The 15,152-nt window shown below is 40.8% G+C and overlaps 2 protein-coding genes across 5 annotated transcripts in view; one reads left to right on the top strand and one right to left on the bottom strand.

The window, feature by feature from the left end:
- Positions 1 to 15,152, bottom strand: part of LOC130386958 (uncharacterized) — a 38,880-nt gene that overhangs the window by 6,675 nt on the left and 17,053 nt on the right. Inside the window, exons 1-3 of one of the 3 annotated variants that reach the window (XM_056595854.1) lie at positions 5,127 to 5,181; positions 4,939 to 5,009; positions 201 to 286 (exon numbers count right to left, since the gene is read on the bottom strand). The gene's annotated coding sequence lies outside the window, so the exon portion shown is untranslated. Of the gene's footprint in view, positions 1 to 200; positions 287 to 4,938; positions 5,010 to 5,126; positions 5,182 to 15,152 lie in introns of those variants that run through there. The other 2 variants (XM_056595855.1, XM_056595856.1) reach the window with 2 other exon arrangements.
- Positions 6,866 to 13,656, top strand: LOC130386957 (uncharacterized). 2 transcript variants are annotated; one of them, XM_056595852.1, is made up of 3 exons: positions 6,866 to 6,917; positions 8,107 to 8,206; positions 8,854 to 13,656. In XM_056595852.1, the coding sequence occupies exons 2-3, from the start codon at positions 8,107 to 8,109 to the stop codon at positions 12,576 to 12,578; spliced, it is 3,825 nt and encodes a 1,274-aa protein (XP_056451827.1). In that variant the 5' UTR covers positions 6,866 to 6,917; the 3' UTR covers positions 12,579 to 13,656. The 2 variants fall into 2 exon arrangements, with proteins under 2 accessions (XP_056451827.1, XP_056451826.1); XM_056595851.1 differs by lacking the exon at positions 6,866 to 6,917 and adding an exon at positions 6,984 to 7,885.

Here is a 15,152-nt window from a genome sequence, read left to right as displayed (position 1 = left end):
AATGATTGATGTAAAACGTAGCTTAGGTCTACATAGGCCTATAGAGATAATATAGGCTGCTGTTCTGCATCCATCGAATGAATACTCTCAAAGTAAGCAGTAAAAGCCAAGTTCATAACTCATTAAGCTTTCATTACTGCATTTTAACCACCCCACAATGAATCAAACCTAATTTATAAAATGCTTCCAATTGTTCTCACCACATTGGTTCCCCTGGTTAGTCAGTTGGCGGGATGGGGGGTTGAGTAGATGCAGTGAAGTTGAGTCACACGTTTCCGTAGATTTTCTATGAAAAAGATGGCATAACTTTTTTAAACAGATAAACATGAAAGTGTAACAAGTGTTTTACCAATTAGGCCTATATATATAAGTAGGCTAAACGTCTTAGCCTACAGATGCATATGCCGCACATGCAAGAGCGTCGTTAGCCGTGTGTGTCCAAGACTAAATCCCTGAATGTTATGGAGAAAATGGTCCGGATCTACTCATGTGTCGATTGGTCCTCTGTGTGTCATTTAAGCATCAGATCTACATCACACTACTTGTAACTAGGGCTGGCCCGAATTATTCGAATATTCGAATACTCGTTTGGAAAATTAGTATTCGAAGCTTAAATCAGTATTCGGAGCTTCGTTGTTTTTTTTCCCATGTACCTGACGTTACCAGAGCGAGGGAGGCAAACTATAAGCGACACCAAGCAGAGAAGCGAGAGAGGTGGAGGAAGAATAGATATCTTGTTTCCCTTTACTTTAAAACACAACATTAGCGGGATCTCGGGAGGAAAAGTAATGCTTAGCGAAATGCTATCCTTAGCTTAGTTTGTTTACGTTCGCTGTACAGCGCTGCGCCAATCAACTGTGACTGGCTTGCTGCAGAGCGTGAGCGTCTTGGGAATACCCGGTCAATATAATGGATATAATATGGACACATAAGACAATCAATATTCAGTATTTGTTATGGATTTATTGTACAAATTCCCTGAAAAAAAATGCACGTTCCAAGATTAATTGAAAAGCTCCCCTAAGGGCTGAGATGGCAGAGGACAGCTGATTTGGAACGGAGCAACAGCTGTTCTCTTCCACAGGGAAAAACGAAGGAACTCCAACTTACTTAGGCCTAATAATTAACGTTCAAAAGCTATTAGATCTTCAACTAAATATGCAGATACTGTCTAAATCGGTTCCAGTGAGTATATAGAGATTATTAATGTTGTTATTGATGGTGTGTTTTTCTGGAACGAGTATTCGAATATTCGCTCGGGAAAACCAACGGGTATTCGAAGCCTGAAAAATGGTATTCGGGCCAGCCTTACTTGTAACACTCCCACTTTTTTGTGTGTGTGAGTGAGTGAGTGAGTGAGTGAGTGAGGGGAACAGGGCCCCGTTTCCCGATATCGATGGATCTTCGCTCGTAAGATGGTTCAAAAGAGGGATCTTTCGAACCATCGATAATTTCTTTGGAGCGTTTCCCGAAACTCCTCTTAACGTGAACGCGCATTCGCTGCACTCAAGACGATTTTAGGATTGTACCTGTCCACTGACATGGTGCTGAAACGGGCTATGACGCAGGGGGAGACGCAGGAATGTCGGAGGAAAATGGGGTTAAAAAGGGTTAAAATATCTCCCCATCAAGGCCAACCGCAGAGTAGCCTACGAAAAGAATAGATTGCAATAATATGAATGCTAAAGATATTAAAACACAATTGATTAAGCCTAGGCCGAGATATATAGCAGTCCTAATCCTGAGCGCACGATCGGGAGGTGGAAGTTGCGCTTTAGATGCCTTCACAAGTCCAGCGGAGGGCTCCAGTTTTCGCCGGCCAAGTCATGCGCTGTGATATGTGTGACAGCTATGTTGCACAACATTGCAGCTAAGGCTGGGGTAGCTTTGGTTGAACCGGAGGACATTGAGGACGATGACGACGAGGAAGATCGGTGTGAGGACGGCCTCCCTCATAACTACGCGGCTGGTTTTCATGCACGTCGAAGAATGATTGAGACTTTTTTTTAACCCCCTCCACCCTCCCACATGTCACTAAACATTCCCGTCAATGTGACCAATCCCCACCATATCCCAGCCTTTTGCCTGCTCCTTTGCTTGTTTTTTATAAAAAAAATATAATAATTTTTTTACATTACATTTTTTTTTTACATTATTTTATGCTACGTTTTATGAGTAGCCTATGTCAGTCTGCACAAATCCCCCCCACTTTCTCTCACACATTTTAAGTGCCCTGCCTGCTCAAACATTTCCTGGACTGTCTCTCTCAAACTAAGAACATAATGGCCCAGTTTCCCGAAAGCATCTTTAAGGAGCCATTCATTCGCGTATCAGCCCAGGTGTTCAGAAACTCAGACACTCATGGCCACAAAACAAATGTAATTCCCGCACATAGCCACAAGAGGTCAGCACCAAGCCACAAACCAAGTTGCAATGTCCACACGGGTTCAGCACCAATGGATCAATGGATTCTTGTTCACAGTGATCCTGACTATCACTATAGAACATATCAAAACATTTTACTGTATGGTTTTTATACAAAAACCAACGAGTATTCGAAGCCTGAAAAATGGTATACGGGCCAGCCTTACTTGTAACACTCCCACTTTTTTGTGTGTGTGAGTGAGTGAGTGAGGGGAACAGAGCGATTCTGAAACTGAACAACCTTCTCCCTCCCTGAGTTTCTCAGCCATTTAGAATAGTGCATTTCACACAGCTGTTATTGACAGCCAAAATGATTATTCAATTAAATGATTACCGCGACTGATCCGTAAAATAAAAAGGTCTGCAAAAAGCTAAACTTTGTAAAATAAACTACGACAGTGCCTTTGAAATAGCATTTGAGATATTGCAGTATAGAGGTGCACATGTCGCCTTCTACAGGTGAATGCTAAGTGTTCAGCCAGATTTGCTGCGGTACACATTGGACAAAACTCGACGTGATCCACAAATGCATACAGGCGAGTTCACATGCCCTAATCTGTTCTGAATGTGAGTGTGTGGATAGCATTTTCAAAAACAGGGAAAAAAAATGTAAATTATGTTTATTTGTGCATCGTGACATATTCGGGTGGAGGGTTAGTAAAGTTAACAATATTTGTGGTTTGTTGGACACGTAATGTGAAGTGGAAGTGTTGATATCAGTTTAGCAGCCACAAGTAAAACATTTTTAGTCTTGGATATTGTTTACAGAGCACAAGGGAAAAATGATTGTGGATTGTGGTACACGCAACGTGAATCTTGTTCTGGAGCCTAATCAGGTCTTGCGCATTCACATTTTACAGCTAAACAGTGTAACATATGAGACATAAATTCCCACATTCATACCTCAGGCCACATATGTCCTTGGCAACTTGAGACATACAAGGAGCCATTCATTCGCGTATCAGCCAGCAACGGTTAAACATGGGGGAAATTATAGGTTTGCTGATTTTTTTCACTGGATTCTTGTTCACAGTGATCCTGACTATCACTATAGAATATCAAATCAAAACATTTTACTGTATGTTTTTATAGTAAATGATATTCAATTCCCTCCCACTCTCACTCTCAAAGTGCATACTGGAGAATGGATAATTTCCTGCTTTTCAAAAATGTATTAAAATTATTCCTTTCTTATAGTACCTCTTATTGCACTTTGAGAGTGGGAGAGATTTTGAATATAATTTACTATAAATCCATACAGTAAAATGTCTTGATATGTTATATAATGATAGTCAGGATCACTCTGAACAGGAATCCATTGAAAATATTAGCAAACCTCTTAAGGAATAACTTAAATATATTTTTGAAATTGAGGAAATTATCCATTCGCCAGTATGCACTTTGAGAGTGGGAGGGATTTTGAATATAATTTACTATAAAACCATACAGTAAAATGTCTTGATATGTTAGATAGTGATAATCAGGATCACTCTGAACAGGGATCCATTCAAAATCTTAGCAAACCTCTTAAGGAATAACTGAAATACATTTTTGAAATTGAGGTTATTATCCATTCACCAGTATGCACTTTGAGAGTGGGAGGGATTTTTAATATAATTTACTATAAAACCATACAGTAAAATGTTTTGATATGTTCTATAGTTATAGTCAGGATCACTGTGAACAAGAAACCATTGCAAATATCAGCAAACCTATAATTTCCCTCATGTTTAACCGTTGCACCGGGTATAAAAAACTGCTTTCCAATCCATTTTGGCCTAGTCGGGCAGCGTACCGTAAGTACAGTAATAGATGCGCAACATATATTAATCGGCGGCTGGCTTGACGGGGCTTTTCCAATGGGCGGCTGGCGTGACCGCAGTTGCAATATCCATGTGAATAACATTACGAGGCGCAACTATTTGTGGATCGCGGTACACGAAACGCGAATCGTCCTCTGTGGGTTAATAAAGTATAATAAAAACGTATATATTCCATAGATTCCCCGAACCAATCATGGAAGAGATGCCCTGATTGGTCAGAAATTAGCGCCTAAAAACGAAATTGTCTCATTACGGAGGCCGGCGCAGTCAACTATAACAGATATTCTCACACACCATTTCACTCAGTAATAGTTTAAGGTTTGCTAGGGCATTTTTAACAGATAGGCCCATAAAGTTAACTCTTATTTATACCTAACCCTCTTTCTGAGAGCGAGAGAGCGCGAGAGCGCTGTGTTTTCTGTCTGTGTTTTCGCGTGTTCATGTGTGTGTGTGTGTGTGTGTGTGTGTGTGTGTGTGTGTGTGTGTGTGTGTGTGTGTGTGTGTGTGTGTGTGTGTGTGTGTGTGTGTGTGTGTGAAACAATGCAATGCAATGTTCCAAAACTAATGTTAACCTAAATACATATAGGCCTAACTGTTTTACTCTGGTGCTGTAGCAGGTCAATAAAGGTTTAATCAAAGCAGTTGTGAGGTGGTCTATTCTTTACAATAGCCTACAATGACGTGAACGCACCTGGTTGTATCGGTCTGGCCCAGGTCCAGGTTCAGCCTTCAACACAGAGATAAGACCAGCTCCGGGTAGACCTAATGAAAAACTCAGTGTTAAAAATCGCACTTGTTATAAAATAAATCACAATGAAACGTCGTTTTGTAGTTGTAATAGGTGTCAATATTACTGATCAAAGAACGACTCTGTCCTACTTTCGCTGTGCCGACTGCGTTTCCTGAGAGCAGGATGTGAGCTCCGTCTCTCAACGGCGCTTTTTAAAGCTGAGCCGGGTTAGGGGGGGGGGGGGGGCTTATTTGAAGCCACACCATTTCTAAGAAATGCTCCGGTTTCCCCCCTGTAGATGAACAAGGCAAGTGCACAAGAGCAGGAGTCGGTACCTGAACGCTACACTGTCTGATGGGTTCATGCAGAATTTTGCATTTCTCCACTGGGCTCAATAAAGTACATCTTCTTCTTATTCCTCCTAATAATGTTAAATATCATGCAATATACACTCATGGATTAGCCTATACATGTTTTTCTTTATATAATTCCAATATGTATGCAGGCCTCCATATATTTAGCCTTTGAGCTATTTAAATGCATAAAATCTATTTCGCAAAAGCAAAATGGTTAGAATCGATTCATTTTACCTAGATGAAACATCTTAAATTGTGTAATGTTTAAGTTGTTTTGGGAGAAGATAGGCCTATACTTTACTTTTGACACCGTATGGGCACTAATGGCCATGCAAGGTGCATGCCTTAGCCTTGTTGACATTAACCGGAGTAGGCATATGAAGAATGTCTGTTGGTTACCCTTAAGACGTCAGCCTACCGTAGCCCGGTGTATGTTATTCTAGGTTTGTTGATAGATATGACACTATCTGTAAATTATTTATGTTATACCTACTGCAACGCGTAGCTGGTTATTGGAAACCTATTTTACGACAACACCCTAAACGGACTCTCCACAGTGATTTGAAAGCTCCCATCATGCCTTGAAATCATTTAACTTTCATTTAGTAATACAACTCTGACTAGATCAGTGTTCCCAGATCTAAAAGCTATAAAGGGAATATTATATAACCGATAGAATGCCATGGGGAAGTCAGACCATTTCTTTGAAATCAGCGCGTAGCCTACATAACACAGCTTTTACAGAAAGAAACAAACCCTTGACCAGGTCTGGTCATTGGAACCCTCTTTCACAACAACATTTGTGATATGTGATATGTAATACATTAAGCAATAAGACATTGACCTGACCAGGCTGTATGGCCTGTTGCACATTTGAAAATAAACCCATTGAATAAAAACTCTCATGTCACCAAAGTTGGGTATTTCAAGACCTCAGAGAATATTATATATAACCAATAGGATGCCATGGGGAAGTCAGACCATTTCTTTGAAATCAGCTTAGTCTCTCTACCGTGCCTAAAGCTGAGCTGGGTGGGCTACTCCCAGGACGGGGTGTGGCTATGTCATTATTTGATTTCACACAATTTCTAAGAAATGCTCCGGTTTCCCCCCTGTAGATGAAAAGAGCAAGTGAAGAAGAGCTTGAGTCGGCACCTGAACGCAACACTGTCTGATGGATTCATGTAGAATTGTGCATTTCTCCACGGGGCTCAAAAAAGTACATCTTCAAATGATCTCCACGGTGATCATTTAACTGTCATTCAGTAACAAAACTCAGACTTTGACCTGACCAGATCACTGTTTCCAGATCTAAAAACTATAAAGAGAATATTATATAACCGATAGGATGCCATTGGGAAGTCAGGCCATTTCTTTGAAATCAGCCCGTATGATGACGCAGCGGAGAGGGAGGAGAGAGAGAGAGAGAGAGAGAGAGAGAGAGAGAGAGAGAGAGAGAGAGAGAGAGAGAGAGAGAGAGAGAGAGAGAGAGAGAGAGAGAGAGAGAGAGAGAGAGAGAGACCGGAGGATAGTATAAAACGTTGCTGTCGACTGTCTCTGAGAAACGACTGCTACATCTCTGCCGTGAGTATACCGCCTGAACAATGCCTGGATTATTATTATTATTATTATTATTATTATTATTATTATCTACGCAACGGACATATGAATATTATGGCCCTATCATGTAGTGTAGCTATAGTAGGCATAGCAGCAGCAGTCTCATGTCCTGTTGAATCGCTTCGGTCTTCATAGATTTTATTCAAGTTGAAAACATGAGACGAATTTAGAGTAATTTATTTGTCATCTACTGCGTTTATTGCATTTTCTTCAATGTTCCGAAACTTAAAGTTGATTAGTTACCGGTGTTTCACCACACCTGTGAAGGGTGTCTGCCAAACCCCGGTACCGTAGGCCTACATGTATTATAACTATAGTATATTTACGGACACGGAGGTAACGGTGGATTTCTTGTTGGTACTTGAATACACCACACATACGGAACAGCGCATTTTACGACACACTAGAGAGCCTACATAGTACGTCCAGCAGAGGGAGCTCCAACACTTGATATAGGAATGTATCCTGTTGAAGATGACAATATATACATACTTACGGATTTTCTGGTGAATGTTGGATGTACCTAATAAAGTAGGAGAGCGGATTTATTTTACATTATGTTGTTCGGATTTTGCCCTGCAGGAGGTTATACTAGGCTATATAGAGTTACATTGAGGTTGAGCAAAGGCCTGTTTATATGATTTTGTTTATTTTTTCCATTTCTTTCGAAGTTTGTATAAAACAACCTCCTAGTTGTGTAATTATGGGCTATGGTGAGAAGTCTCACTAAATTAGGTTTTAATTGTATTTGAGAAGTAAGATCATCCAATGGAAATAAATGTAATGGAGTTTATTATGTTGAAATAATCTGAATAAAGGCTTTTTTGTATTTTAGTTTATATCCGTCTGCGATCTACTGAAATCATTAGCAGCAAACTTAGAAATGCTGCTTCATCTTCTCCCAATGTCCCTGCTTTGAATAACACCTTCAGGTAACTAGGCTGCTTCTCTAAGCTCTGGGCCATCTATGCCCAAGTTGCACATCTATCGTTTGTACGATTGCATTCTCATGAAGTAGCCAGAAACCAGTCCTGGTTGTAAACCACTGTGTGGCTAAAATAGCTAAAATATGTGTGTGTGTGTGTGTGTGTGTGTGTGTGTGTGTGTGTGTGTGTGTGTGTGTGTTTGTGTGTGTGTGTGTGTGTGTTTTCAGATGGCCGTGGAGAGTGGTAAGACTGTAGTGCTGGCAGCACTGGGCCGGCCCTTCAGTCTGGGGATGCTCTACGACTGTCGCAACGACTCACTGATCCCTGGTAAATACAATGTAACAGAGTATGTGAGTGGTGTTTTGGTTGAACCCTATGGATCTGGCAAGATGTTAACCTTTATTCATCCTGGTATATAACAGATTGAGATTAAACATTGACATTACATTCACATTGAAATGTACATTTAGGGCATTTTGAAGATGTCTTTAACCAAAGCGACTTACAATAAGTACATTTTTCAGAAGAATGAGAAACAATATATCGCCGTCGGTACAGTAAGGATGTTCATAGAACCAAGTGCCAAGCACTAACAATCATTAGGTTAACCCATTTCCCAGTGCAACAAAGATAGCTATGATTAGATGCTACACAATGCTAAGTACTATATTTGTACTTTTAGTACTCAAAGGACAATTCCTGTATTTTGAACATTGAGCCCCCTTTCTGGTTTGTCTAGGATTAAATAGTGGTTGACACCTACATTTTGACGATTGTTCCTGTCTCGGGTATTTGGCTCATTTAGAATCGCCCCTGCTTGCTCAGACTGTCTGGCTACATGCATTCACAAACCTGTCCTTAAAACAACCCTAAAAAATTAGGCAAAATTACGATATTGGTATTAAAAAGATGTCGAACTTCTGATGTAAAGCAACTAGGATTCTGATTTGTTTTCTCTTTGTTTTCTTCTGAAGCTCTGACACTTTGGGACCGGGATGCCTTAGAGAAAGATACAGATGAAAGGCCCCAACCCAACAGTGACTTTGAGATAGTTGCTTCTGACTCCATCGAAGACAAATCTTCTGCATTGAATGTTGAAGCTTCACTCAAAGCCAGTTTTCTGTGTGGACTGGTTGAGATAGAAGGCTCTGCTAAATTTCTCTCAGATTCTAAAATTTCCAGAAATCAGGCTAGAGTGACATTAAAATACAAAACCACCACCAAGTTCCAACAGCTGTCAATGAATCACATTGGCAGAGGTAATGTGAAGCACCCATATGTATTTGAGAAAGGTCTAGCAACACACGTAGTGACAGGAATCCTTTATGGTGCACAAGCCTTCTTTGTGTTTGACCGTGAGGTGTCAGAAAAGGAAGATAGGCAAGACATTGAGGGCAATCTAAAGGTGCTGATCAAGAAGATACCCACTTTGAAGATAGAAGGTCAAGGTTCTCTGAACATGGCAGACACGGACATTGTAAATGTCGACAAATTTTCCTGCAAGTTCCATGGGGACTTTAACCTTGAGAAACACCCTGTGTCCTTTCATGAGGCCATAGAAGTCTATCAAAGCCTGCCTAAGCTAATGGGAACCAATGGAGCGAACGCAGTGCCTCAGAAGGTCTGGTTAATGCCACTGAAGGCTCTAGATTCTGCTGCTGCTCAACTGGTTAGACAGATAAGTGATAGATTAGTCAGGGATGCTCAGAATGTCCTGGAGGACCTCAGCGAGCTGGAAAGGAGATGCAACGATGCAGAAAAATGCACAACAGCCCAGCAATTCCCACAGATTAAGAAAAATGTGAAAGCTTTCAAAGAACTGATTTCTCAGTATAAACTGGAGTTCCAGAAGATAATAGCAAGGAAACTCATATTGATCAGAGGAGGAGGAGAGGAGGAAAGTGTTCTCGCAAAGATCCTGAAAAAGGTTCATTCTTCTCCTTTCAACACTAACGACCTGCATGAGTGGATGGATTGCAAAGAGACAGAAATCCAAATCATCAGCTCTCTGATTGAGAAAATGCCCAACATGACGATCGTCACCAGTCGCAGCACTCTGCACCATGAGATCCACAGCGGAGAAATCACACATGCTGTGTGCTTTTCTTTTACTTCCCTGGAAACTCCAGAGCCTTACCTTTCAGCTCTGTCAAACTACTTGGATGAAACCAAAACAGACAACGTGCCATGTGCTTATGATGTGGAAAAGGAACAATGGTTCTTCTCAAATGACATAATGGACAAAGTACAAGAGAAAGTAAAGCTCTTCAAAGATTTTGCAGAAGCAAACAAGGAAAACAACAGCATCAGGTTTCTAACAGCTGCGATAAGTGATGCTGAGAAGAAAGGTGCAACTCTCCACCTCTACAAGGATGGCTCCTTAGTCACCGACAACTTTGAACCACCTTCGAAGCCAGAGATGATCCCAGGTGACATAACCCATAACAGTGTAACACTGAATATTTCCCCACCTCGATTTGGGTTGAGAACTGTCACCCACTACACTGTTGAGTTCTGTGTCCATGGAGAAGATGTTTGGGATCAACAAATGGAGAGCAAGGCTGGAGATGTCACAGTGTCCGGCTTGCAGATTAATCAAGAGTATCAGTTCAGGTGTAGAGCCAAGTGCACAATTGGCTTCGGTCCGGCATGTAAAGGTAGCACTTTAATTAAAACCTTACCATCCAGTCCTCCAGAAAAACTACAAGTGGAATGTTATTCTACAGAATTATCATTCAGCTGGGAGAAACCAACTGAGCTTGGATGTGGAGTTGAGATTGAGCATTACATCTTAGAATATGCTGAAGCATCTCCAGAAGTTAAACCTGAAGAGGTTTTATGGAGCAAAGTAACATTCACAGTCAACGAGTCAGAACAGGTACCATTTAAACAAGTCATTACAGGGCTGCAGCCTTTGACGCGATACACTGTCAGAGTCAGATGTGACTGTGGAGTTGCTGGCCTTGGCAAAGAGAAATCTGTAGTTGTGTGCACGGACAAGAAGGAATTTGAGAGACTGGCTGAATCAATCAAAACATCAAGCCTACCAATGAAATCTGGTTTTCCTTCAGTCTTCAAGCTAGCCCTGGAGAAAAATGATATAGGGATAGATGGATGCAAAAGCTACACATTTGGCAAAAACAGCCTGAGGCGAAATCGCACTGTCATGATTATGGGGGCAACAGGTTCAGGGAAGTCAACTCTGATCAATGGAATGATCAACTACATCCTGGGCATAGATTGGAAAGACTCTTTCCGCTTCAAACTAATAGATGAGGGCCAGTTGAAGTCACAAGCAGAAAGTCAGACATCCCATGTTAGCGCCTACAAAATCAACCACCAAGATGGCTTCCAAGTTCCTTATTCTCTCACCCTTGTTGACACTCCGGGTTTCGGCGACACAAGGGGGATAGAGAGAGACAGGGCGATCACAGAGCAGATCAGGAGACTCTTCACCTCGGTAAAGGGAGTCTGTGAGATAGATGCAGTGTGTTTTGTCACCCAGGCCTCTCTAGCAAGACTAACAGCTACACAGAAGTACGTCTTCGATTCAGTCATGTCCATCTTTGGTAAAGACGTGGCAGAGAACATTTGCATGCTGGTCACATTTGCAGACGGTCAGCAGCCTCCTGTTCTGGAGGCAATCAATGCTTCCAAAGTTCCATGTCCTAAAACGGACATAGGACTTCCAGTGCACCACAAATTCAACAACTCTGCTCTGTTTGCGGACAATAGATGTGTTCATGACAGAGCTGATGAAGACTCTGATGAAGATATGGAGGTCGACAACTTTGATGCAATGTTTTGGGCGATGGGGGCCAAAAGCATGAAAACATTCTTCACTGCCTTGGACAAAATGACCACCAGAAGCCTGCAGTTAACCAAAGAGGTTCTCAACGAGCGAAGGCAGCTGGAGGCGGCTGTGGAAGGACTCCAGCCCCAGGTACGGGCGGGGCTGGCGAAACTAGATGAGATCCGATCAACCCAACAACAGATCGAAAAGCACAACGCCGACATCACTTCCAATGAAAACTTTCAAATTGAAGTTGAAATCCTCCAACCTGTTCAAATAACCCTTACCAAAAAGGGAGAGTACATCACCAACTGTCAGCAGTGTTCAGTGACTTGTCATTACCCCTGTGCCATAGCAGATGATAGGGAAAAGAGTGGCTGTGCTGCCATGAGTGGTGGGAAATGCAGGGTTTGCCCTGGAAATTGTGACTGGAACATACATTTCAACCAGAAATACAGGTGGGACTACGTCAAGGTGAAGCAGATGAAGACGGTCCAAGAGCTGAAAGAGAAGTATGAAAAAGCCTCTGAGGCGAAGATGACAATCCAGCAACTGATTGAAAACCAGGAAGAGGAGATTGCCAATCTGCAGGATGTGATAATGTCGCTGATGGACACGTCGTCTGGCTGTATAGCTCGGCTGAAGGAGATAGCTCTGCGGCCTAACCCGCTGAGCACGCCAGAGTACATCGAGCTGCTCATTGAGGGAGAGAGGTCAGAGGGCAAAGAGGGTTACCTGGCACGGATTCAGTCTCTGGAAACAATGAAAGGAAAAGCCCAAATCATAGCCAAGGTTTCCAAACGAGAGAAGCTCACAAAAACAGAGGAAGAATTCCTTGTGGATAGACAGAAAAGGCAAGAAAAAAAGGGATTGTTTAAAAAATGTTTGAATTTCTTTGGACTTTAAAAATAACAAATGATTTCTAGTGGGGATGGGCAACATTTTTTTTTTGTTTCAACAAAGAAAATATTTTAAAGCCATGTAATTATTATTGAGATAAACAAGTCCGATACTTTTATCGTTTGTTTGAATAATAACAGCAATTTTAAAGCACATGTCTTATTTTTATTTTTTTTATAGTTTATAGTAATGTTGGTAATCGCCTGTGTTCGATTCAACTCTCTTTGTTTCTACGGTTACTCCTTATGTAAATGTTTGAGGTATTGGCTTTGCCACAACTTTGTACCGACCTGACACATGTACAATTTTTCTCTTTTTTGATCCAACCATCCCTTATTTCCACAGTAGGGGTTCGGGGAAATTAGTCAACATCACAGTTAATGACATCCTTCTTTGTCTGCTACATGAACTAATTTAAAGCTTGGTCTATGATATAATAACACGGATGCTGTTGATGAAAACCGAGTAAGGAAATTGTGATCAATAATTGTTGGGTGTAAATGTGATTATGTAAGAGGAAACTAGAACAGAGGCTGTAAAAGCAACATTTACAAATTTATAATCATTAGCTGTATGCTTGCTATACGTCATCTTACCCTTGAAAAAATCATCATTAAAGATTGAAAAAAGTCTGAAATGGCTCAAGCCTATTTTGGTTTTTATATTATTGAAAGTTGTTGGTTTTCTTAAATATTTAAAAATTATTCACCTTAACTGGATTGGTAAAGAGTTTAATTCCCCTTCAACTGTTTACCGACCCATGTTCCGAGTTGCACAACTGTAGAATATGACGGTTTGAAACTAAAACTGTGATTCTGAAGAAAGTATAAATGATATCGAAATTCTGTTTGGTATATAATTTTTTGTGATCAACATCTTTATTGTTTTTCAAATGGAGGGGTGGGGGTTACAGACGTATCAAAAGTCATACGTAAAATTAAGAAAAGTAGAAAAGAAAAAGAAGAGAAAATTTCAGGTTTGTAAGACAATACATGAAGCAACAAAAACATGTTCAGCAGGTAAATCACTACAAAGATTGCCTAGTTGTTGTGTTCCCTAGCCCAAGAGATCTTGGATGAGAAAGAGTACCAAATAAATAATAATAATAAAAAATATATAAAAAATATATAAATTTCATTTATTATTATTATTATTATTATTATTATTATTATTATTATTATTATTATTATTATTACCAAGCTCGAACAGTCACTGGTCGTGCCTTATTAAGTCGGGCAGCTGTATGTTCAAGATTGACAATGTTGACCAGGCTATGGATCCAGAAAGATTTCATACACATATCTGGAGTAAAAAAAAAAGTATCTGCAGTTTTCAAAAATTGTTTTGAGGTAAACCCTGCGAATATAATTTTGAACTGAATTTGCTTTAGATGCATATCAGAATTATCATTAAGCAGACAAAAAACAGGATTAGGAACATACAAAATATCTAGTATATCCGCTAAAACTGAGTTTACATGAAACCAGAATTTAAAGATAACCGGACAATCCCAAAACACGTGTAAGAATGTTGGTTTTGAAGTGAATTAGTTGGTGAGCTAGGTTCTTAGAAGTCCTACTTAAATGGCACCAAATTCTCTCCCAATCCAAGTTTATCTTCAAACTCCCCATTTCCCTGTTCCATATTGAAATTGGTAAAGCCTTGGCCCTGTGCTGAATCAGTGAATTATATATGAAGGAGACAGAAGATCTGCCCAGTAATGGTGCAATCCATCGTAACAAGGGATGTGATGGGAGAGGATAATTCCAGGGAACTCCATATGTTTTTAAGGCAGATCTTAGAAAGTAAACAAAATAAGAGGAAGCAGGAAGAGAAAAGCGCGTTCTTAAGTCTGTTGTTTGTTACGCTAGATAATAGACTTTCTTGCAGTTTGTGTGGTAATATCTTAGCAGCCTCAATCAATTTCCATGCAGTCGAAGACTGTGGGTCAACCCATGTGCTGAGTGCTCTGATCTGAAAAGACCAATGGTAAAGTTCAAAGTTTGGTACTGCCTGTTGACCCTCTGGCCCAGACTATCTCCTGTGATTTACCTGTGGATACAGATGATTGGACAATTCCGCCTGACTTGACAGATGAACTTGACTTTCCTTCGGTCCAGACTGACTTGCGACGTAACCCTGTGTCAGCACCAGATTTGCGGTCTTCTGTTGAGGGTGACCTTGCTGTAGATAGGGTACGGCATCCTCAGCCCTCTACTGCTGGCAGTGGTATAATGCTAGGTGTGAGATCTAGATATGGGAGGGTTATTAGACCTGCAGTCAGGCTCATCCAAAATATGCACCAGAAAGTTCTTGCTGGGTTCTAATGTTTGTGGATCTTTGTATGGTTACGGGAACCTGTGTGACCTAAGATGTTGTGGGTCCAGGTGGTTGTCGATTATACAGTGTAAATTATGTGGTATCAGGTAGCCTAACATGTAAACGGGCACGTTTTTTTTCCAATGTTTGGTGGAAGGTTTTGCAGCCCTTCCTCATTCTAATTCTTCAGGGATGGTCACTGACTGGAATGCTTTTTACCTGTGGTATGAACAGTACTGCATTTTAGTTTTGTTTTGTTAT

The sequence above is a fragment of the Gadus chalcogrammus genome, chromosome 8 (assembly GCF_026213295.1).
Source record: "Gadus chalcogrammus isolate NIFS_2021 chromosome 8, NIFS_Gcha_1.0, whole genome shotgun sequence".
In the NCBI taxonomy this organism is placed as follows: domain Eukaryota; kingdom Metazoa; phylum Chordata; class Actinopteri; order Gadiformes; family Gadidae; genus Gadus; species Gadus chalcogrammus.
This window is presented reverse-complemented; position numbering and strand designations above follow the sequence as displayed.

Coding starts and splice junctions, on each gene's coding strand:
- LOC130386957 (XM_056595852.1), top strand. CDS start 8,107: ATGGCCGTGGAGAGTGGTAAGACTGTAGTGCTGGCAGCACTGGGCCGG. Junction 8,207..8,853: donor CAACGACTCACTGATCCCTG/GTAAATACAATG, acceptor TTTCTTCTGAAG/CTCTGACACTTTGGGACCGG.